Below are 26014 nucleotides of genomic sequence, written 5' to 3' on the forward strand. Positions count from 1 at the left end.
TGATTAGAGGAGGGAGGAGTTACAGCATTCAACATTAAATTCAGATTTATTTGTTTGTACATAAACAAAACAATATCAATTTGGAACCGGATGAAGAGAGGAAATGATTTTACATCAGAATAATTACACATATTTGAATATATAATCATAATAATAACAATAAACAAATGGTATGGAGTCATTTCTCCTGTGTGAAATCCATGCTTTCAGATAAAGAATGTCAAACAAACAAACAAACAAACAAACAAAACCATGGAGATTTCTTATAATATGTACATTTTGCTTAGAGCATCATGTTTTGTTTCAGAAGATAGAAAGGATATTGCTTATAGTCCATTGTAAATCAGAAAGAATATAAAATAAAATAAATTAAAAACTCATTAACTGTGAAATTATAGACAGATCAAAACATATTACAGGTCAATGGTAAGCTATATGATATAGTAATTTTTTTTCTTTTATATTCTCTCTCTCTCTCTCTCTCTCTCTCTCTCTCTCTCTCTCTCTGCTGTGGTATAAGAAGAACAAAAACAAGGGAATATAAAAAAAAGTAAAATAATATAAAATAAAACCACACTGGTTGTAAAATTATAGACGGAGAAAAGCATATTTCATGTCACTATCATATGCTGCGTTAATTTATTTATTTTTTTTCATTTGGAGAAAGCAGGAGATGGTGAACATATATTTGATATACAGTAATAACCTAATAAAGTAATAATTAATCATAACATTAGACATACATGGACACAGAGTCAAGACGCTAACACTAACCCAACACTAGCTGGGGCACAATTAAATAACAAACAGGAAGTTTAACATGGAAGTAAAAACAAACAAACAAACAAAAAAAAAAACTGGTGAATATTATGTGTGAATCTCTACATCAAACCTTTCACTGACAGTTACACCAGAATCTAACTGACCAGACCGAAGGCCATCAAAAACCAACCTGCAACCCAACCCACGTCCGACCCAGAGCAATAAACACAAACACTACATTTGATATCAACCTTTATATTAATTACATCTAAGTCTAGATGATTAGCAACGTCACACTTTAATCCAGATACAAACTGAGCTTTGCACGTGCAGCGCTTTTGGCATCCCATATCACATCCCGTATCCCGTAGCAACGCCATCAAACATAGTCGACAAGTCCATCCCTACATTACGAACCCAGTATTTACTCAAACAACTTGTTAAACTTCAGCGATTTACAAGCTCTTATTATTTTTACACAGTTTAGAGTGAATATATAACGAGTTTAAGTTAACTTAAAAGTGAAACATAGCTTATAGTTTGATTCTATAACATTAATTTGGTATTATTTGCAAAGAATTGTTTGCATATTTATCAAGAAATAACGAGATACAAAAGATAAAACATGATAAAAAGGAATAGATATGTGGTGAAATGATAACATAAAAAAGAAAAGTGAAATTAATGGCCTTATACTGACGTCTGACAAAACAGATCATCATCATCATCATCATCATCCTGAATGTAAATAATAATAATAATAATAATAATAATAATAATAATAATAATAACTACAGGTACTTTTACTTCACACATAGAAGCATTAAATGTCATCCAAAAGGTGAAACAGAATAAAACTATAGTGTAATACAAACAAATATGAACACAATAGTTTGCTTTAAACTTCAGCAATGTCACATATTTGCAAAAATTAACAAATCTAAAAAAAAAATAAAATAAAAAAGTGTAACAAAAAAAAGATGGTGTTTTTAAAATTACAAGTCCATGCATGCTTGGGTTTTACCCACTTCTTTGAAAGTGGTTATTAAGTTTACGAAAGAGCCTTTTGAGTTTTTTACGTATTCTCATCATCATGATACTCTCTTGATGATTGATATGAACATAAACGTGACACGTTAAAAAACAATTACAAATCTGACTTATTTAAAAAGGAAGCTGAAATTCTTATTTACATTCAAGCTGTCTTCTGATTTAACAGATTGGGGAAAATATTAAATGTGTTCTTGTGTCATTAAATTTCTTAATATCTTAATATTTTATTGAATTACTCCAAATTAATTTAAAATTAAATGTGTTAAATTTCATGACTATATTGTTTTGAGGTTTTTTTTTCTCTTCTTCTTCTTCTCCTTCTTTTTTGAGCAGGAATGAACAAATGCCAAAACAAAAGTAAAGAAAATGACAAATATGAAATTTTTCTTTATCAAAAGTGCCTGAACTCTGTGCTACATTTTAGCCTTATAATTGTCTACCTTGTGCCATGCCTAGGTGGATTTAATATGATTATATATATATATATATATATATATATATATATATATATATATATATATATATATATATATATAGTCAACTATTATATATTCCCTGTTGGCTTTACTCAACTTTACCTTTTAAACTCCTGTGTGTGTGTGTGTGTGGTTTGTCTGTCCTGCTGGCACACTAAAGCGTCTCTGGCAGTGCTGCTTTTGGTACAGGAGCAGACATTAAGGTGTATTCTCCAGCAGTATTCGATGGATCTCCTGGAAAGACGGTCTCTCTTTGGCGTTCCTGTGCCAGCAACTCAACATGAGCTTGTAGATGGGGTCGGGACACATGGGCGGCTGCGGCAAGTAGATCTGGGAACAAGAGTGTCCTCATGAGTATAAAGTGAAATCAAGATTTAAATGAACAGTTTAACTCATCTCATTGTCTCTAGCCGCTTTATCCTTCTACAGGGTCGCAGGCAAGCTGGAGCCTATCCCAGCTGACTACGGGCGAAAGGCGGGGTACACCCTGGACAAGTCGCCAGGTCATCACAGGGCTGACACATAGACACAGACAACCATTCACACTCACATTCACGCCTACGGTCAATTTAGAGTCACCAGTTAACCTAACTTGCATGTCTTTGGACTGTGGGGGAAACCAGAGCACCCGGAGGAAACCCACACGGACACGGGGAGAACATGCAAACTCCGCACAGAAAGACCCTCGCCGGCCACGGGGCTCGAACCCGGACCTTCTTGCTGTGAGGCGACAGCGCTAACCACTACACCACCGTGCCGCCACAGTTTAACCGGAAAAGAAATTTAACCAAAATTAAAGTCCAGATCAATCATCATGACCTGGAAGATCCAGAACAATCTGGTATCCAGTTGTATCAATATTGAGTTTAATGAATCTGCTAAAAGAGGAACGACATGCATCAGCCCTCGTGGCAGCTCACGGTACAGCAGTGTCAATGTGATGATATTGAACTCTTGTTCATCGGTCACACCAGCTCTCTACACTGTGGTGCCAGTAAACATCAAGTCAATCCCTACCCTGATGAGGTTCAAGACAGAACTTAATCAGTGTTGCCAGATACTGCTGACGTTTTCCCGCCCAAAACATGTTCAAATCCGCCAAAATGCACTTAAAACCGCCCAATCTGGCAACACTGAACTTAATAAGTGGCTCACGGGTGGGTTTCCCGAAAGCCTCTTAAGGTCAAGAGTGCCTTTAATTACCTTCTAAGATTCATCATCAAGTTAATGTGGTTTTCCTGAACAACATCGTAGCCCAAGTAGTCCTTTAGTTTGCTCTGAATTTATGATGGACCTGGATCACTCTTTCACAACAAAGAGCGACTCGCTCACAGCCACACAGAATGTCACACAGAATGTACTGCGCCTCTGAGGGACTCTCACAGTCAATGGGGGAAACTGGTGCTGAATCTGCTGCTGGTGTTCAATTATTTTTCTTATACATTGCAAGGACATCAAGTTAATGATTAAATAAATATACGAAAGACATTTTGAATATATTTCAAGATGGTATAGAATCATGTATGGATATCAGAATGTCACACTGATAGCCACATTTTAATCAAATTTAACTCCATTAGGTGAGTGTAGCAACGGCGGCGTGGTCAAGCGTTGGTCTGTGACTGGAGGGCGGAGTCAGCGAAGGTAAGTGGCAGAATCACTACACCTGATGTCAGTTAACGTGTGTTTGTGTATCTTCCCCAGTGACCACGCCCTATATAAGGAGAGAGACAGCAGAGGAAGAGAGCACTCTCCCCAACCAGATGAGCTGTGTGTGCGTGCGTGTGTGGCTGGGAGATTGTAAAAATCACTGAAAAGTGACAATAAAGAGGTTTTTTTGAACTCAGTTCTGGCCTGCCATCCTTCTGTGCTCCACCCACCCGTCCGAATTTCTACAGTGGTGCTGAAACCCGGGATTTGGAGCACGGAGAAGAACAGCCCCATGGAGTCCTCCCCCTTCACGGACCTGGTCCACGCCCTCGCCATGGCCCAGCAGAGCCAGCACCAGGCGCTAGTCGCCCTCTGGAAGGAGCAGGAGCAAAGGTTCGAGGCCCTGGTGCTGGCGCAGCAGGAAGATCGTCAGGCGTTCCGGCACCTCCTCGCGTCGGTGGGGTCCACCACCTCCACCGCCACGGGCCCTCCCCACCTCATCCTAATGAAGATGGGCCCGTACGACAACCCTGAGGCCTTCCTCGCGCTCTTTGAACAAGCAGCAGAGGCCTCGGGCTGGCCGGTGGAACAGTGCACAGCACGCCTCCTCCCCCTGCTAACGGGTGAGGCGCAGCTGGCTGCTCTACAGCTCCCTGCCGACAGCTGGCTGGTCTATGCAGACCTCCGCCGGGCCGTCCTCCAGCGTGTGGGGTGCACCCCAGAACAACATCGACAGCGCTTCCACGCTCTGCGCCTGGTCAGCCGGCGGTTCGCATTTGGCCAGCAACTCCGGGACGCCTGCCGGCGGTGGCTGAGGGCTGACAACTGCGACGTCAAGGGAATCGTCGATCTGGTGGTACTGGAACAGTTCATCGCCCGACTACCCAAAGGGACCGCGGAGTGGGTCCAGTGCCATCGCCCGGCATTGCTGGATCAGGCCATCGAGCTGGCGGAAGACCATTTGGCAGCTGTTCCGACGGCAGGACAGCAGATCTCCTCTTCTCCCCTCTCCTCTCTCTCTCTCCCCCTCCCCTTCTGTGTCTCGTCCTCGCCCCATTCCCCCACTGCGGAGGCGGGGGCCAGCTCCACCCCAGCCGGCCCGCTGCACCCGCGGTGCCCTCCCATTTTCCACTTCCGTGCCTGTCTCTTCCCCCCCTCAGGTGAGTGAGCCCCAGAGTGCCGGTGCAGAGAGAAAGCCCAGGCCGGTTTGCTGGCGCTGTGGGGAGCCGGGCCACCTCCAGCAGCAGTGCTCAGCAATGGAGGTGGGCGCGGTGGTCCAGATCCCCGATGCGCCGGGAACCGCCCTCAATCGGGCCGGAGCATATCGCATACCGGTGAGTGTCCAAGGGGATACGTATCAGGCTCTGGTGGACTCTGGCTGTAATCAGACCTCAATCCACCAAAGCCTGGTGCAAGACGAGGCATTGGGGGGAGCACAATTGGTGAAGGTGTTGTGTGTGCATGGGGATGTTCACAACTACCCTTTAGTGTCAGTCCACATTCTTTTTCAAGGGGAAAAATTTAGTGTAAAGGCGGTGGTTAATCCTCGCCTTACCCACTCGCTAATTTTGGGGACTGATTGGCTGGGATTTCGGGAATTAATTACTCATTTAGTGAAGAGTGGGTCCTGCCGTAGTTCAGCAGGGGGAGGTCCCGGTGTGGCATTGGCGGGAGCAGCTGTCACAGAGCCGTCTACGTCAGAGTGAGGAGCCGCAGGCTCCTCCTCCCTCTCTCGGGGAATCCCTCGCGGATTTCCTGTTAGAACAGTCGCGAGATGAGACTCTGTGGCATGCGTGTGACCAAGTGAGAGTAATCGATGGTCAAATGCTCCAGCCAAATGCCACCCCATCCTTCCCCTATTTCTCCATTATGAGGGATAGGTTATACCAAGTAACGCAGGACACTCAGACTAAGGAGCCGATTACACAACTTTTGATTCCAAAGAACCGCCGGGAATTGGTATTCCAGGCGGCTCACTTTAATCCCATGGCTGGACACTTGGGGCAGGATAAGACACTAGCCCGAATAATGGCCTGGTTCTATTGGCCAGGGATTCGCGGTGATGTCTGTAGGTGGTGTACGGCATGCCGCGAATGCCAGTTAGTAAATCCAGCGGCCATTCCAAAAGCGCCTTTGCGCCCTCTACCATTAATTGAGACCCCGTTCGAAAGAATTGGGATGGATCTCGTCGGGCCATTAGATCGGTCAACACGAGGGTATCGCTTTATTTTAGTTCTGGTGGACTATGCAACGCGATACCCGGAAGCAGTGCCTCTTCGCAATATCTCAGCATGCAGTATTGCGGAAGCGCTCTTCCACATCATCTCCCGAGTTGGAATCCCCAAAGAGATTCTGACTGATCAAGGCACCTCGTTTATGTGATGCACACTGAGCGAACTGTATGGGTTATTGGGAATTAAGCTGATCCGCACCAGCGTTTATCACCCACAAACGGATGGTTTAGTCGAACGGTTCAATCGCACACTCAAGAATATAATTAAAAAGTTTTTTTGCGAGGACGCACGCAATTGGGATAAATGGCTCGAACGCCTGCTATTTGCAGTGCGAGAGGTCCCACAAGCCTCCACGGGGTTCTCCCCATTCTAATTATTATATGGGCATAAGCCGCGTGGCATCCTAGATGTACTGCGGGAAAATTGGAAGGAGGGACCTTCACCGAGCAAAAATGAAATCCAATATGTTATTGACCTGCGCGCAAAACTCCACACACTCACACACCTAACCCAGGAGAATTTGCGGCAGGCCCAAGAACGGCAAACCCACCTGTATGACAGGGGTACGCGCCTTAGGGAGTTCGCACCGGGAGATAAAGTACTCATACTGTTGCCCACGTCGAGCTCCAAATTAGTCGCCAAGTGGCAAGGACCCTTTGAGGTCACACGGCGAGTTGGGGACGTTGACTATGAGGTGAGGCGAACGGACAGGGGTGGGGCACTACAGATTTACCACTTCAATCTGCTCAAACTCTGGAACGAGGAGGTTCCCGTGGCATTGGTGTCATTGGTTCTGGAGAAGGCGGAGCTGGGGCCGGAGGTTCAAAAAGGGACATTGACATCGCTTACCTCTCTGGTCCCTGTGGAGACCACCTCTCCCCGACCCAACTCACGGAGGTTGCCCAGTTGCAGACCGAATTTTCGGACGTGTTCTCGCCCCTGCCCAGCCGCACCCGCCTCATAGAACACCACACTGAGATGCCCCTGGGGATGGTAGTGCGTAGCCACCCTTACAGGCTACCCGAACACAAGAAAAAAGTGGTTCGAGAAGAACTCGAGGCCATGCTCGAAATGGGCATCGTCGAGGAGTCCCACAGTGACTGGAGCAGCCTGGTGGTCTTGGTTCCCAAGGCCAACGGGTCAGTCCGGTTCTGTGTGGACTATAGAAAAGTCAACGCGGTGTCTAAATTTGATGCGTACCAAATGCCTCATATTGACAAGTTGTTGGATCGACTAGGCATGGCTCACTTTTATTCGACACTGGATTTAACAAAGGGATATTGGCAGATCCCCTTGACTCCACTATCCCGGGAAAAAATGGCCTTTTCCACACTGTTTGGCTTACACCAATTTGTCACACTTCCTTTTGGGCTGTTTGGGGCGCCCGCTACATTCCAGCGGCTTATGGACAGGGTCCTCTGCCCCCATGCCACCTATGCAGCTGCATACTTAGATGATATTATAATCTATAGTAACGACTGGCCGTGGCATCTACAACACCTGAGGGCCGTCCTTGGGTCGCTGAGCTGAGCGGGTCTCACGGCCAACCCGAAGAAGTGTGCGATTGGGCAGGTGGAAGTATGGTATCTGGGCTTCCACGTGGGCAATGGGCAGGTGCGTCCCCAAATTAATAAGACAGCAGCGATTGTGGCCTGCCTGAGGCCCAAGACCAAAAAGGGGGGTGAGACAGTTCCTGGGGCTGGCTGGCTACTATCGTAGGTTCATACCTAATTATTTGGACATCACCAGCCCGCTGACTGATCTCACTAAAAAGGGGGCACCAGATCCGGTCCAGTGGACGGAGCAATGCCAGCGGGTTTTCTCTGAGGTGAAGGCTGCACTGTGTGGGGGGCCACTGTTACACTCCCCTGACTTTTCTCTCACCTTTATGTTGCAGATGGATGAGTCGGACAGAGGGCTGGGGGCTGTTCTGTCCCAGGAGGTGGAGGGGGAGGATTGCCCCGTGCTGTACATCAGCAGAAAGCTGTCGGTGCATGAGGGGTGCTACAGCACAATAGAGAAAGAGTGCTTGGCCATCAAGTGGGCGGTCCTCGCCCTCCGCTACTACCTGCTGGGACACCCTTTCACCCTCTGTTCGGACCATGCACCCCTCCAGTGGCTCCAACGCATGAAGGATGCCAACGCGCGGATCACCCATTGGTATCTGGCACTCCAGCCCTTTAACTTCAAGGTGATCCACAGGCCGGGGGTGCAGATGGTCGTGGCGGACTTCCTCTCCCATCAAAAAGGGGGGGGGGGGGAGGGAGTCAGCTGCAGGCCGGACGGCTGCCCGGCCTGAGTCGGGCAGTGGGGGTATGTGGCAGCAGGGGCATGGTCAAGCGTTGGTCTGTGACCGGAGGGCGGAGTCAGGGAAGGTGAGTGGCAGAATCACTACACCTGATGTCAGTTAACGTGTGTTTGTGTATCTTCCCCAGTGACTGTGCCCTATATAAGGAGAGAGAGAGAGCAGAGGAAGAGAGCTCTCTCCCCAACCAGACGAGCTGTGTGTGTGCATGCGTGTGTGGCTGGGAGAGTGTAAAAATCACTGAAAAGTGACAATAAAGAGTTTTTTTAACTCTGTTCTGGCCTGCCGTCCTTCTGTGCTCCACCCACCCATCCGGATTTCTACAGTGAGTTATATCTCATTTAGTGTCACAAATGAGACACATTTCTGCACCTCTAACATTTTGTGTGTGTGTGTGCGTGAGAGAGAGAGAGTTAAGTTTTGATCTGTGTGTACCTCTTTTTATATACAATATATGTGGCACAATGGTGTAGTGGTTAGCACTGTCGCCTCACAGCAAGAAGGTTCTGGGTTCGAGCCCAGTGGCCGGCAAGGGCCTTTCTGTGCAGAGTTTGCATGTTCTCCCCGTGTCTGCGTGGGTTTCCTCCGGGTGCTCCAGTTTCCCCCACAGTCCAAAGACATGCAGGTTAGGTTAACTAACAAACAACCATAGACACAAACAACCATTCACACCTACAGTCAATTTAGAGTCACCAGTTAACCTAACCTGCATGTCTTTGGACTGTGGGGGAAACCGGAGCATCCAGAGGAAACCCACGTGGACACGGGGAGAACATGCAAGCTCCACACAGAAAGGCCCTCGCCGGCCACGGGGCTTGAACCCGGACCTTCTTGCTGTGAGGCGACAGTGCTAACCACTACACCACCGTGCCACCCACAGCAAAGTTTGTATGAAAAAAAAAAAACATAGGGGGCCTAAGACTTTTGCACAGTATTGCATGAAAACTGATAAAATTATATCTTTGTAGTGATAGTTTACCTAGAAGGTGAGCGTGATTGAAGACTGGTGTGTAATTATAGTATTTATGAACAGCTTGGTCACTCTGGTATACTTAAATACATATGTTATTTACCAGCTGGGAGGTCCGTATCGTGAAATACCGTGACCGAAGTCTTGAAAGTACTGAGCGAGGCCCTCTGGGCCGAGGTCAGTATTCAAGGCCGAGGTCACGGTATTTCACCATACGGACCGACCTTAAGCTGGTAAATAATATATTTATTTTTTTCTTTACCAAATTCTAACAGAAAACGAGAGCGCCCGAAAGGGAAAACCAAGCCAAGCTGAGGCGAGCCGCCATTTTGAATCCTCATTCACGGCTGTAATGTAAATTGCTTCCTCCTCGGTATACAAGTGCACTTCCATGGCAGGAAAAAAACTACATTTTGCCACCTATGTAGTCCCCTATTTATATAAAATTGAGTCATTCAGGATTCAGCCATGTTTTTGCTCGACGTTAGCAAGTTAGAGGTTTTTAGCTTTCTCCTGAAATGTTTTCTTTTATTTCTTCTTCCTCAGGGTAGTAAAACTCGCTTTCGCTGTGAACACTGTCGTTATCACTATCCATGCTGTAAAATTAATGCTATTCTCCTGAGAAATGCTGGCAAAAGTTTATAAGATTTATGAATAAATATTAAAAATAAATCTTATAAAAAAGATAAATGTTGACAAAAATTGCTACTATGTTTGTTGTTGTTGTTGTGAACGAGCGAGTTGTCAGAGGTCCGTAACCGGGATCCGTAACTCGGGTCCGTATCGTAGGATACGGACCCGCTCGCCAGCCAATCAGAGCACAGGATTTGATGGAAACCGGACCGCGAAAAAAATAAGTGTTATTTCAAGCAGTTTGGGTTTTATTGTCTTATTCTGGTGTGCACATGGGTAATTCTAGAATTCGGGGTACATTTCGGGTCTCTGAGATAAACCTTTTTTTATTTTCCACAAAAGAAATCTTAACTGAATCAATTTTGAACAATAATGTAAATTATACCAAACTTTCACTCATAGCAATGCTTGATCTACATTTTAAACCCAATTTATCCATAAAACATTCACTAAATTCCTCCCCACATTATTGGCCGTCTTCGTCTCCTGATTCATCCATTCAACTCGAATAAACATGAAGTGATTCAGTCTAACAATCTGTTTTCCGGGGCTTATTGCATTAACTGTTATAAAATCAACTGCATAGAAAGTCTATTTTCTGTATTATGTGAATTTCAGTCATACAAATAATATTTTTTATCCGTCCCAATGTTCTTGTCAACTCTGTTAACTCTGTTATAAAACCGTATAAAATCCATAAACATTTTCAGAAAGGCAGTGAGGTGTGTTATGTTTCTTCTCTCATTAATTTGAACAAAATGTTGAGGATACACCAACAGTAGATTAATGATTCTTCAAATCTGTTATTGTGATATTGGAGTGACTCTCAGACATTTTTTTAAAACAATAATATAATTAAAATCCATAAAATTCTGTTTTTATACGTCATGTGGGAGCTAGTGTGAGGTCAGCGTGTGGAGTTAAAAGACAAAATGGTGGGAAATGTCAACTCTGTTATCGTCAATTCTGTTAATGGATCGCCCAGTTTGACGACAACAGAGTTGACGACGACTAACAGAGTCAACGCCTGAAATGTACCTGCAATTATAGAATGGGCCACAGATAGTAACTACGCTGATTTCTATAACACAAGGGTGTTAACATTCACATCACTGTGCTGTCAGTATCTGTTCACAGCCGCGGCTGGTCTACCTGTCGCCTCTGGTCCCGGAAGAACTCGCCCGTGTTTTCGATGACCTGCTCGTCTGAGAGTTGTGAGTACGGCTGCTCCTTGCAGAAAGTCAGTGTCTCCCAGAGAGTCACACCGAAGGCCCAAACATCACTGGCGGTTGTAAATTTACCCTGATGAAGACATTTAAACACAGTTCATGAGCTTTTAGTCTACAACCCCGATTCCAAAAAAGTTGGGACAAAGTACAAATTGTAAATAAAAATGGAATGCAATAATTTACAAATCTCAAAAACTGATATTGTATTCACAATAGAACATAAACAACATATCAAATGTCGAAAGTGAGACATTTTGAAATTTCATGCCAAATATTGGCTCATTTGAAATTTCATGACAGCAACACATCTCAAAAAAGTTGGGACAGGGGCAATAAGAGGCTGGAAAAGTTAAAGGTACAAAAAAGGAACAGCTGGAGGACCAAATTGCAACTCATTAGGTCAATTGGCAATAGGTCATTAACATGACTGGGTATAAAAAGAGCATCTTGGAGTGGCAGCGGCTCTCAGAAGTAAAGATGGGAAGAGGATCACCAATCCCCCTAATTCTGCACCGACAAATAGTGGAGCAATATCAGAAAGCAGTTCGACAGTGTAAAATTGCAAAGAGTTTGAACATATCATCTACAGTGCATAATATCATCAAAAGATTAAGAGAATCAGGAAGAATCTCTGTGCGTAAGGGTCAAGGCCGGAAAACCATACTGGGTGCCCGTGATCTTCGGGCCCTTAGACGGCACTGCATTACATACAGGCATGTTTCTGTATTGGAAATCACAAAATGGGCTCAGGAATATTTCCAGAGAACATTATCTGTGAACACAATTCACTGTGCCATCCGCCGTTGCCAGCTAAAACTCTATAGTTCAAAGAAGAAGCCGTATCTCAACATGATCCAGAAGTGCAGAAGTCTTCTCTGGGCCAAGGCTCATTTAAAATGGACTGTGGCAAAGTGAAAAACTGTTCTGTGGTCAGACGAATCAAAATTTGAAGTTCTTTATGGAAATCAGGGACGCCGTGTCATTCGGACTAAAGAGGAGAAGGACGACCCAAGTTGTTATCAGCGCTCAGTTCAGAAGCCTGCATCTCTGATGGTATGGGGTTGCATTAGTGCGTGTGGCATGGGCAGCTTACACATCTGGAAAGACACCATCAATGCTGAAAGGTATATCCAGGTTCTAGAGCAACATATGCTCCCATCCACACGACGTCTCTTTCAGGGAAGACCTTGCATTTTCCAACATGACAATGCCAAACCACATACTGCATCAATTACAGCATCATGGCTGCGTAGAAGAAGGGTCTGGGTACTGAACCGGCCAGCCTGCAGTCCAGATCTTTCACCCATAGAAAACATTTGGCGCATCATAAAACAGAAGATATGACAAAAAAGACCTAAGACAGTTGAGCAACTAGAATCCTACATTAGACAAGAATGGGTTAACATTCCTATCCCTAAACTTGAGCAACTTGTCTCCTCAGTCCCCAGGCGTTTACAGACTGTTGTAAAGAGAAAAGGGGATGTCTCACAGTGGGAAACATGGCCTTGTCCCAACTTTTTTGAGATGTGTTGTTGTCATGAAATTTAAAAATCACCTAATTTTTCTCTTTAAATGATACATTTTCTCAGTTTAAACATTTGATATGTCATCTATGTTCTATTCTGAATAAAATATGGAATTTTGAAACTTCCACATCATTGCATTCCATTTGTATTTACAATTTGTACTTTGTCCCAACTTTTTTGGAATCGGGGTTGTACATGATTATGACTTTGCATGGTGCTGAAAGATAAAACTGGTTTATATTTCGAATCTCACCAGGAGGATGCTCTCCCAGGACATCCAGCGGATGGGCAGCACAGCTCGGCCCTGGATGCGGTAGTAATCTCCACTGTACAGGTTCCTGCTCATGCCAAAGTCAGCGATCTTAATGGTGTAGTTCTTGCCCACCAGGCAGTTTCGGGTGGCAAGGTCTCGGTGGACAAAGTTCAATGATGAGAGGTACTTCATGCCCGAGGCAATCTGGGTGGCCATGTGCTGCAGGTTACTGTAACTAAAATCAGATATAATGGTGCAGTGTTAGTACAAGTGTAGCCTTACAGGAAAAAAAAAATCATATACATTTCACATGTAATTTAAGTGCTTGAGTAACGTGTGATCATGTGTGAAAAAAATACACATGAAAATAAATATATTGTATGGATAGAAATATACGTGAAGATAAACAAATCATGTGTAAAAAAAAAAACAACTCAACAATATGGGAAAAAATTACACGGGAAAATAGTGTGTAAAAATAAACAAGTTATGTAAAAAGAATCACATATGAAAATAGCTAAAAATCATAAGTGTATTAATAAATGAATCACGTAAAAAAATAAGAACCGCACAGGAAAAAACACAAATCATTTATAAAAATGAAGAAATCGTGTATAAATGTCATATAAAAATAAACAAATAATTTTTAAAAATTACATCTGAAAATAAATGAATCATATGCAAGAATAAATGAATCATTTGTAAACATAAATGAATTGTGTGAGAATAAGTGAATCATCAGTAAGCATAAATGAATCATTTGTAAGAATAAATGAATCATCTGTCAGAATAAATTAATCATCTATAAGCATAAGTGAATCGTGTAAAAATAAATTAATAATTTGTAAGCATAAATGAATCATCTGTAAAAATAAATGAATCATGTAAAAATAAATTAATCATGTGTAAAAATAAATAGAATAGAATGCCTTTATTGTCACTATACCCATGTACAATGAGATTAAAAGCAACTCCAATAACAGTGCAAACAGCGTGTAGAGAAAAGAAAAGGAAAAAAAAAAGTGAGGGTGTAAGGGGGGTAAGGTGCACAGTCCTGAGGCGTATGTGTTGTGTTTCACATTATGGAGTGAGGTATTGTACATTATAAAGTATTGCACAGAGAGAGTCACATTATAAAGTATTGCACATTATAAATTATTGCACGAAGAGAGTCACATTATAAAATAAAATATTGCACATTATAAAGTATTGCACAGGGGGGTTAGACTATAAAGTCAGAGCATATTCAAGTTCAGGGTGGTTATGGCTTTTGGAAAGAAGCTGTTTTTCAATCTATTTGTTTTTGTCCTGATGCACCTGTAGCGCCTCCCTGAGGGCAACAGGTCAAACAGATCAAAGCCAGGTTGGGAGCTGTCCTTGATAATGTTCTTAGCTCTGCTGAGGCAGCTGGAGGTGTAAATGTCCATCAGGGAGGGGAGAGGGCAGCCGATGATCTTCTGTGCCGCCTTTACTACTCTCTGGAGCCTCTCCCTGTCTGCAGCAGTGCAGCTGCCGTACCATACTGTGATACAGTACGTCAGCAGGCTCTCGATGGATGAGCGGTAGAAGGTCAGCAGCAGGTTGGAGTCTAGGTTGTGCTTTCTGAGGACTCTCAGGAAATGTAGCTGCTGCTGAGTCTTCTTAATGACTGCTGTAATGTTCTCTGACCAGGAGATGTCGGCGGATATGAGGACGCCGAGAAACCGGAAGGTGTGGACCCTCTCCACATACACGTAGTTGATGTAAAGGGGGGCTAGGTCAGTGCTGTGCTTCCTGAAGTCAACGATGAGCTCTTTGGTTTTCTTGGTGTTCAGAGAGAGGTTATTCTCTGAACACCAGGCTGCCAACTTCAAGACCTCCTCTCTGTAGGCTGTCTCGTCTCCCTTTGAGATGAGTCCGACCACTGTGGTGTCGTCAGCAAACTTGACGATGAGGTTGTTGTTGTGGGTCGAACTACAGTTGTGGGTGTAGAGGCAGTACAGGAGGGGGCTCAGCACACAGCCCTGTGGAGAGTCGGTGCTCAACGTGCGGGTGGAGGAGAAGTGGGGGCCAAGTCTCACAGTCTGGGGCCAGTTGGTAAGAAAGTCCTTTATCCAGGCACATGTGAGAGGGGGGAGGCTTAGAGTGTCCAGTTTTCTGATAAGGATGTCCGGGATTATTGTGTTAAACGCTGAACTGTAATCCACAAAGAGTATGCGGACGTAGCTCTGCTGCTGTTCCAGGTGGTTCAGCGCAGAGTGGAGAGCTAAGGCGATGGCGTCCTCTGTGGATCTGTTTATATGATATGCGAACTGGTAGGGGTCGAAGTCTGGGGGGAGGTGGTCCTTGATGTGCTGAAGAACTAGTCTCTCGAAGTACTTCATGATTACCGGGGTGAGGGCCACAGAACGGTAATCATTCAGGCTGGTGACGGGAGACTTCTTCGGCACTGGGATTATTGTTGCTGATTTTAGGCAGGGCAGGATGACTGCCTGAGCCAGGGAGATGTTAAAGATCCTGGTGAAGGTAGGGGCGAGCTGGTGGGCGCACGCTCTGAGCACCTTACCAGGTACACCATCTGGGCCGGCAGCTTTCTTGGGGTTCACTGCCAGGAGCACCCGTCTGACATCGTGCTCCTGTACAATGAATGGAGTGGTGTAGGAACTGTATGGTGGGGGGAGCAGGGCTGGAGCAGATGAGTGCCGCTGAGATGTTTCAAAGCGAGCAAAGAAGCAATTTAGCTCCTCTGCCAGTGGCGCACTCCAGTCTCCAGTTGACACATCACAGTCTCTGAAGTTTGTGATGTCTTGTATGCCCTGCCACACCTCCCGTGTATTGTTACTGGACAGGTGGGACTCTATACACAACCTATGGTCCGTCTTGGCTTTTTTAATGACTCATGTGACTCTTTTCAAATGACTCATCTGTCAGAATAAATGAATCATTTGTCAGAATAAATGAATCATGTGTCAGAATAAATGAATCATCTGTAAGAATAAATGAATCATCTGTAAGCATAAATGAATTGCATGTAAGTATAACTGAATCATGTGTAAGAATAAATGAATCATCTGTCAGAATAAATGAATCATCTGTCAGCATAAATGAATTGCATGTAAGAATAACTGAATCGTGTAAAAATAAATGAATAATTTGTAAAAATAAATGAATAATTTGTAAGAATAAATGAATAATTTGTCAGAATAAATGAATCATGTGTAAGAATAAATGAATAATCTGTCAGAATAAATGAATAATTTGTCAGAATAATTGAATCATGTGTAAGAATAATTGAATCATGTGTAAGAATAAATTAATCATCTGTCAATAAATGAATCATCTGTCAGAATAAATGAATCATCTGTCAAAATAAATTAATCATCTGTCAGAATAACTGAATCATGTGTAAGAATAAATGAATCATCTGTCAGAATAAATGAATAATTTGTCAGAATAAATGAATCGTGTAAGAATAAATGAATAATCTCATCTCATTATCTCTAGCCGCTTTATCCTGTTCTACAGGGTCGCAGGCAAGCTGGAGCCTATCCCAGCTGACTACGGGCAAAAGGCGGGGTACACCCTGGACAAGTCACCAGGTCATCACAGGGCTGACACATAGACACAGACAACCATTCAGACTCACATTCACACCTACGGTCAATTTAGAGTCACCAGTTAACCTAACCTGCATGTCTTTGGACTGTGGGGGAAACCGGAGCACCCGGAGGAAACCCACGCGGACACGGGGAGAACATGCAAACTCCGCACAGAAAGGCCCTCGCTGTGTAAGGCCCTCGCTGGCCACGGGGCTCGAACCCGGACCTTCTTGCTGTGAGGCGACAGCGCTAACCACTACACCACCGTGCCGCCCTAAATGAATCATGTGTCAGAATAAATGAATCATGTGTCAGAATAAATGAATTATCTGTAAGAATAAATGAATTGCATGTAAGTATAACTGAATCATGTGTAAGAATAAATGAATCATCAGTCAGAATAAATGAATCATCTGTCAAAATAAATGAATCATCTGTCAGAATAAATGAATTATCTGTAAGCATAAATGAATTGCATGTAAGTATAACTGAATCATGTTTAAGAATAAATGAATCATCTGTCAAAATAAATGAATCATCTGTCAGAATAAATGAATCATCTGTCAGAATAAATGAATTATCTGTCAGAATAAATGAATTGCATGTAAGTATAACTGAATCATGTGTAAGAATAAATGAATCATCTGTCAGAATAAATGAATCATCTGTCAGAATAATTTGTCAGAATAAGTGAATCATGTGTAAAAATAAATGAATCATCTGTCAGAATAAATGAATTGCATGTAAGTATAACTGAATCATGTGTAAGAATAAATGAATCATCTGTCAGAATAAATTAATCATCTGTCAAAATAAATGAATCATCTGTCAGAATAAATGAATCATCTGTAAGAATAAATTAATCATCTGTAAGAATAAATGAATTACATGTAAGTATAATTGAATCATGTGTAAGAATAAATGAATCATCTGTCAGAATAAATGAATCATCTGTCAAAATAAATGAATCATGTGTAAGAATAAATGAATAATTTGTAAAAATAAATGAATCATCTGTCAGAATAAATGTATTGCATGTAAGTATAACTGAATCATGTGTAAGAATAAATGAATCATCTGTCAGAATAAATTAATCATCTGTCAGAATAAATGAATCATCTGTAAGAATAAATGAATCATCTGTAAGAATAAATGAATCATCTGTCAAAATAAATGAATCATGTGTAAGAATAAATGAATAATTTGTAAAAATAAATGAATAATTTGTAAGAATAAATGAATAATTTGTAAAAATAAATGAATCATCTGTAAGAATAAATGAATCATCTGTCAGAATAAATGAATCATCTGTCAAAATAAATGAATCATGTGTAAGAATAAATGAATAATTTGTAAGAATAAATGAATAATTTGTCAGAATAAATGAATCATATGTAAGAATAAATGAATAATCTGTCAGAATAAGTGAATAATTTGTCAGAATAAATGAATCATGTGTAAGAATAAATGAATCATCTGTCAGAATAAATGAATCATCTGTAAGAATAAATGAATTATCTGTAAGCATAAATGAATTGCATGCAAGTATAACTGAATCATGTGCAAGAATAAATGAATCATCCGTCAAAATAAATGAATCATCTGTCAGAATAAATGAATCATGTGTAAGAATAAATGAATCATCTGTCAGAATAAATGAATCATCTGTAAGCATAAATGAATTGCATGTAAGAATAACTGAATCATGTGTAAAAATAAATGAATCATTTGTAAGAATAAATGAATAATTTGTCAGAATAAATTAATCATGTGTAAGAATAAATGAATAATCTGTTAGAATAAATGAATCCTCTGTAAGCATAAATGAATCATGTGTGAGAATAAATGAATATCTGTCAGAATAAATGAATCATGTGTAAAAAATGAATCATTTGTAAGAATAAATGAATAATCTGTCAGAATAAATGAATCATTTGGAAAAATAAATGAATAATCTGTCAGAATAAATTAATCCTCTGTAAGCATAAATCAATCATGTAAAAATAAGCGACTCTTCTGTAAAAAATAAATGAATCATGTGTAAAATAAATGAATGACACTGGGAAAAAACACAATTCATTTGTAAAAATAGACTAATCGTGTATAAATTCCATGTAAAAATAAACTAATCATTTTTAAAAATTACACCTGAAAATAAACAAATCATGTATAAGAATGAATGAATCATGTGTATGAATAAATGAATCATCTGTAAGAATAAATGAACCATGTGTAAAAATAAATGAATCACACTGGAAAAAACAAACAAACATAAATCACTTGTTAAAATAATCAGGTGTATAAATTCCATGTAAAAATAAACAAATCATTTTTAAAAATTCCACATGAAAATAAATGAATCATCTGAAAGGACAAATGAATCATGTGCAAGCATAAAAGAATCATGTGTAAAAATACATGAATCATTTGTAGGAATAAATGAATCATGCGTTAAAAAAAAAAGAATCACAATGGAAAAAAACACAAATTCATTTGCAAAAATAAACTAATAGTGTGTATAAATCCCATGTAAAAATAAACTAATCATTTCAAAAAAATTACACCTGAAAATAAATTAATCATGTGTAAGAATAAATGAATCATCTGCAAGAACAAATGAATCATATATAAAAATTAAACATGAAAATAGATTTGTGTGTGAAATAAATTGTGTAAAAATCGCACATGAAAATAAACAAATCATGTAAAAATTGAATAAAAGAAACAAATCAAGTCTAAAAAGAAACAGATCATTTGTAAAAATAAAACCACGTGAAAAATACCATATGAACTGTTTAAAGACCACACGTGTCAATTCCACATGTTCATGTGCTTTTTCTGGAAGTGTTACTCATAAACCACTATCAGCTCCATTGTAAAGATTAGATACAGACGTGTACCTGACTGTCGGTGCGTTGCTCAGAATTGCGATCATGCCCTCTGGTTCATGACGGGACAGGAACTGGTTGAGGTCCCCGTTCTCCATGTACTCAGTGATCATGCACAAGGGGTCTGAGCTCATACACACCCCCAGCAGCCGGATGATGTTGGGATCTTTCAACCGCGACATTATTTTTATTTCTTTCAAAAAGTCATTTCTGTTATGGACAAAAACCCGAAGAAGAGATGTTGTTTCACTAATAATGACAGCAAATCAAACACGAGATGTGAAATGAAAGCTGAATGATCGACTTGTAAATGAAATGAGAATAAGTGCATGCTTTTTACCTGGCGTTTTTATTTGCGTCAGCTCGTAACATTTTAACAGCCACGAGTACTGTTTGATTCTCGCTGACATCAAAGGAGAAGTTTTTATCCATGAACTCCTCCATGTCTTCTGCTTCACAGAGATGCACCTATCACAGGTTGGCATTGAGTACATTTACTGAAGAGCCATCATTGTTACTATTTCTTGAAGGCTGACATCAACTTGACTGACAAACACACACATTTCCTTCAGTAGAAGGTGTTAAGAGTTTAAAGCAGACATCAGATTTATCTCTTATCATTCATGCTCTTGGAACTGACCTCTCCGAACTGGCCTTCTCCAAGCTTCTCCTTAAACGTGAGCAGTTTTCGGGGAAACTCTTCGATAGGGATGTCCTTTCCCGACAGCAGGTCCATAGTAACAGCTGGCACGGCGTACGTGTTTCCTCCTGTTACTCCTTGCAGATTGATGATGTCGGCCTCGGCGTAATGGGGAACTCCTTCTTGAGTGCTGGACTGAGGGGACTTGGACGCTATATCGTGTGAAGAGTCAATTCAATCAACTGAAATGAACGTCTGCTCATCATTTCAGAGGAAATCCTTCCATAACCTCAACAAACGTCTATAATGAACTATTTAGTGACCGACAGTATGTCCAGCTAATCTTCTGATTTTACACCAATGTAGCTTTAATATTTATTTTAGCATACGCACTATGAGCTGGATACAGAGTCAGTGACTTACATTCAAAAGATACGTCAATCTCTACATGGGGATGCTACCTAGATTCAGCATTAATATAAAAGCAAGAGGCAATTTAGCAATAAGCAAAACAAGAAGACAGAGTCATCTATATACCAACTACAGTATATACCAAGTTTCAAGATATTATTTGTCACATTTTTCAAGTTCCGCTGCAGGAAACCAACACTACCTCTTTACACTGGCCTCAGCAGCCCATGGCATAAACCCACCGGACCGTCAGTCCAGATGAGCTAAAAATTAAAATTTCTCACATTTCTTAGTATCAGAAGGCATGTATACAGTGGTGCTTGAAAGTTTGTGAACCCTTTAGAATTTTCTATATTTCTGCATAAATATGACCGAAAACACCATCAGATTTTCACACAAGTCCTAAAAGTAGATAAAGAGAACCCAGTTAAACAAATTAGACAAAAATATTATGCTTGGTCATTTATTTATTGAGGAAAATGATCCAATATTACATATCTGTGAGTGGCAAAAGTATGTGAACCTTTGCTTTCAGTATCTGGTGTGACCCCCTTGTGCAGCAATAACTGCAACTAAACATTTCCGGTAACTGTTGATCAGTCCTGCACACTGGCTTGGAGGAATTTTAGCCCGTTCCTCCATACAGAACAGCTTCAACTCTGGGATGTTGGTGGGTTTCCTCACATGAACTGCTCGCTTCGGGTCCTTCCACAACATTTTGATTGGATTAAGGTCAGGACTTTGACTTGGCCATTCCGAAACATTAACTTTATTCTTCTTTAACCATTCTTTGGTAGAACAACTTGTGTGCTTAGGGTCGTTGTCTTGCTGCATGACCCACCTTCTCTTGAGATTCAGTTCATGGACAGATGTCCTGACATTTTCCTTTAGAATTCGCTGGTATAATTCAGAATTCATTGTTCCATTAATGATGGCAAGCCGTCCTGGCCCAGATACAGCAAAACAGGCCCAAACCATGATACTACCACCACCATGTTTCACAGATGGGATAAAGTTCTTATGCTGGAATGCAGTGTTTTCCTTTCTCCAAACATAACGCTTCTCATTTAAACCAAAAAGTTCTATTTTGGTCTCATCTGTCCACAAAACATTTTTCCAATAGCCTTCTGGCTTGTCCACGTGATCTTTAGCAAACTGCAGACGAGCAGCAGTTTTCTTTTTGGAGAGCAGTGGCTTTCTCCTTGCAACCCTGCCATGCACACCATTGTTGTTCAGTGTTTTCCTGATGGTGGACTCATGAACATTAACATTAGCCAATGTGAGAGAGGCCTTCAGTTGCTTAGAAGTTACCCTGGGGTCCTTTGTGACCTTGCCGACTATTGCATGCCTTGCTCTTAGAGTGATCTTTGTTGGTCAACCACTCCTGGGGAGGGTAACAACGGTCTTGAATTTCCTCCATTTGTACACAATCTGTCTGACTGTGGATTGGTGGAGTCCAAACTCTTTAGAGACGGTTTTGTAACCTTTTCCAGCCTGATCAGCATCAACAACGCTTTTTCTGAGGTCCTCAGAAATCTCCTTTGTTCGTGCCATGATACACTTCCACAAACATGTGTTGTGAAGATCAGACTTTAATAGATCCCTGTTCTTTAAATAAAACAGGGTGCCCAATCACATCTGATTGTCATCCCACTGATTGAAAACACCTGACTCTAATTTCACCTTCAAATTAACTGCTAATCCTAGAGGTTCACATACTTTTGCCACTCACAGATATGTAATATTGGATCATTTTCCTCAATAAATAAATGACCAAGTATAATGTTTTTTTGTCTCGTTTGCTTAACTGGGTTCTCTTTATCTACTTTTAGGACTTGTGAGAAAATCTGATGATGTTTTCGGTCATATTTATGCAGAAATATAGAAAATTCTAAAGGGTTCACAAACTTTCAAGCACCACTGTACATTACTTAAGCAACACATATACCAACTTTCAAGACCACACCACTCATAGTTTTCAAGTTCTGCTCCGGAAACAACCTACCCTTCAGACTAACCTGAGAGACTAAGTCTGAAACTGTTTCATTGAAAACATGAAAAATTTAAATTTCTCAAATTTCTTAGTATGAAAAGGCACATTTACATCACCTTATTAACATGCATACCAAGTTTCAAATCCGTATCATGAATAGTTTTGGATATATGCTCCGGAAACTAACATTGCTCTTAGAAACTAAGTCAAAATCTATTTTTTATGTAAAAATTTGAAAAATACTTACTTATTTTCAAAAATCCAAAATAGCAAAAGGAAGCAGTTCAAATGTTGCTTGATATGTTTACAAAGTTTCATGAAGATATCTTCAGTAGTTTTAAAGATTTGGCCCGGAAATGAAAATGTGACCGGACTGACGGAAATTGTTTCTATGGATAATAAAAAAGACTGATATGATAAACAAGAAGGTGAAAAGCATTCAAATATGTTTCTATTACATGTCTTGTATGTTGCCGTTATACTGTATGTGTGCTGCTTGTAGAGGCTAGTCTAAGTTATAATTATCACTTTAACAACCAGATGTTTGGTTTTTAACCATACTGCTCAACAGCTTATAAAATAGCACTAGATCCAAGAAATTTACACTCGCCGGCCACTTTATTAGGAATACCCATCCAGCTCCTGTTTGTTTTCTGCAGTTCTCTCATCAGCCGATCCCTTGACAGCAGCATCAAATCATACAGATACACATCAAGAGCTTCGGTTAATGTTCACAATGTTCAAACATCAGAACGGGAAAAATTGTGATCTCAAAGCGTGACTTTCTTTCACCGTGGCATGGGTGTTGGTTTGAGCCAGATGTACTGCTTTGAGTATTTCAGAAACTGCTGATCTCCTGGGGTTTTCACACACAACAGTCTCTAGAGTTTACACAGAGTGGTGCAAAAAAAACAAAAAACACTGATTGAGGGACAGTTCTGTGGTTGGAAACAAATGCCTTGTTGATAAAAGAGGTCAGAGGAAAATGGACAGGGGTGGGTTTCCCAAAAGCCTCTTAACACTAAGAGCATCTTAACTAGGAGAGAGAGTGTTCATTGTGCTGCTCGCTCTACCTTTTAACGATGATCTTTGTGCTATGATGCTTTTGGGAAACTTGGCACAGATTGGTTTGAGTTGCCAGGAAGGATATAGTAACTCATAGCAACTCTTTACAACTGTAGTGAGCAGAAAAGCATCTCAACATGCAACAAGAGAAGACCACATTGGGTTCCACTCCTGCAGCCAAGAACAGGAATCTTAGAATCAACAACAAGTTCCTATTAAAGTGGCCGGTGATTGTATTTTTATCATTAAATTTGTATGCGGGTGGTTCTCCACTATAGTTGCAAATTGGTGTCACCTCACTTAACAAGTATTCTGAGACCAGGCCTTTAAATAAAATCAGGGTGTCTGTGTTCATATGCCTTCCTATTGATTATAAAAATTAATTGATATTAAATTTTATCCACTCAAATATAATAGTGTTGGTAGAATTTTTCATTGGAAGTACCCAAGGGGGTCCAAAATGCGTGTCTCATACATCCCAGAAGGAAAATAAACCCTTGCTGAAAAATATTTATTGGTGTTATTATTTTGTGTCACCCATTTAAATATGATCAATATTGTCCATGCAGCATGAAGAAAAGCACATTTTGAAAATATTTCCAATACTAGTCAGAAATTTTCCCGCCAAGAAATTGATTTTTGGTGTCCCAAGTAATTAAGTCAGTACACTAATGCCGCTTTTCCACTACAAACGCGGCTGAGTCGGGCTGAGCCGTGCCGTGCTGAGTCGAGCTGAGTGGGGCTGTTGGAGTTGCATTTCGACTACAACCGCGCTAAACCATGCTGGCTGGAAGTGGGTGGACACATTGGGTGGAGTTAGCGAAAGTGGGTGGACGTCACGTGATGTCGTTAAGCAGCGCAAACAGTGACATCAGTGAGCTTTTAAGCGGTAGTCTCACGACCCGAATAGTAAACAATACACATGGAGGACATGGAGTCGTTAGTGTTGCTGGTCTTGGTGCTGTGGCTTGTTGTCACCGACAACGCCAACAGATACTGGCAAGAGCGTATAGATGAGGCGAGGCGCATAAGGCTTCATAATTCGCGTAATTCGTAATTCTTCTTCTTCCGGGTTTGCGGTGTTTACAGATCCCAGCGTGCTCGCGGGGCGTGTGTGGGCATGTGAGGACACTCCTCCTCACCAATCAGTGCACAGGGGAGTGTCTGCTCACGCCCCCAGCCTCACTCGGCACGGTTTGGCTCGCTTCAGCCCCACTCCAAAACGGTGCGAGTTTTAGGGGCTAAGCAGGGCTGAAACGAGCTGAGTCGTGCTGTTTTTTGGTAGTCGAAACTCGAGCCGTGTCGGGCTGAAGTGAGGTGAAGCGAGCTGAAGTGAGCTGAAAAAGGGTAGTGGAAAAGGGCCATAACAGTACTAACTACTAGAGACACCTGGGGAAAATGGACAGAACTATTCTAATGAGATGACTGCAGTGCATTGTGGGAATCCCACAAGTTCAAGGGAGGGAAACATTGAATTTCATATTGTGGTAGTTTTCCAGCATTGTTCAGGTTTGTATGGCAATTTTTAACAGAATTTATAATAGCAGTCAATACACTAACACTTCTAGAATGATGTAGGCCCAGCTTTGTCATGAAAACATGTTTGTGCCATGAATGTGAGTTAGAAGACCTTTCAACTAGACTACAATGCACAGGCATCATATACACATCTGCACCCTGGTGACCAGATGATGAACTATTTGTCCATACACTAACAGTCCATACACTAACACCGGGGTCTGTTTGTGTACTGACTATTGTGTTAGTGTATTGACCAATTTGATAGGATGACAGTTTGATGTCTCTCGATCCCTTTTGTCAACCTACTAGTATATAGGCCTATACCTAGTACATGTATCCTACCAGGATATCTTTAAAGGTTTTCTGATTAGGCCTAGTCAATTTCTGAGAGTGTCTGTGTACTCATCTCATCTCATCTCATTATCTCAAGTCGCTTTATCCTTCTACAGGGTCGCAGGCAAGCTGGAGCCTATCCCAGCTGACTACGGGTGAAAGGCAGGGTACACCCTGGACAAGTCGCCAGGTCATCACAGGGCTGACACATAGACACAGACAACCATTCACACTCACATTCACACCTACGGTCAATTTAGAGTCACCAGTTAACCTAACCTGCATGTCTTTGGACTGTGGGGGAAACCGGAGCACCCGGAGGAAACCCACGCGGACACGGGGAGAACATGCAAACTCCGCACAGAAAGGCCCTCGCCGACCCCGGGGCTCGAACCCAGGACCTTCTTGCTGTGAGGCGACAGCGCTAACCACTACACCACCATGCCGCCTGTCTGTGTACTGACTTAAAAATTTGAATTTGCCCCTCCCCCCCA

At 41.7% G+C, this 26014-nt stretch overlaps 1 protein-coding gene across 2 annotated transcripts in view; it reads right to left on the reverse strand.

The window, feature by feature from the left end:
• Positions 1–27: 27 nt before the first annotated feature.
• Positions 28–26014, reverse strand: part of ddr2a (discoidin domain receptor tyrosine kinase 2a) — a 136924-nt gene continuing 110937 nt past the window's right edge. For both annotated transcript variants that reach the window (XM_060920027.1, XM_060920026.1), the window contains 6 exons: positions 20198–20409; positions 19898–20025; positions 19570–19767; positions 13092–13326; positions 11236–11385; positions 28–2621 (listed from right to left, as the gene is read on the reverse strand). In XM_060920027.1, the coding sequence (XP_060776010.1) occupies positions 2490–2621; positions 11236–11385; positions 13092–13326; positions 19570–19767; positions 19898–20025; positions 20198–20409 (1055 nt within the window). In that variant the 3' untranslated portion in view covers positions 28–2489. The remainder of the gene's footprint in view (positions 2622–11235; positions 11386–13091; positions 13327–19569; positions 19768–19897; positions 20026–20197; positions 20410–26014) is intronic.

Source organism: Neoarius graeffei, chromosome 4 (assembly GCF_027579695.1).
Source record: "Neoarius graeffei isolate fNeoGra1 chromosome 4, fNeoGra1.pri, whole genome shotgun sequence".
In the NCBI taxonomy this organism is placed as follows: Eukaryota; Metazoa; Chordata; class Actinopteri; order Siluriformes; family Ariidae; genus Neoarius; species Neoarius graeffei.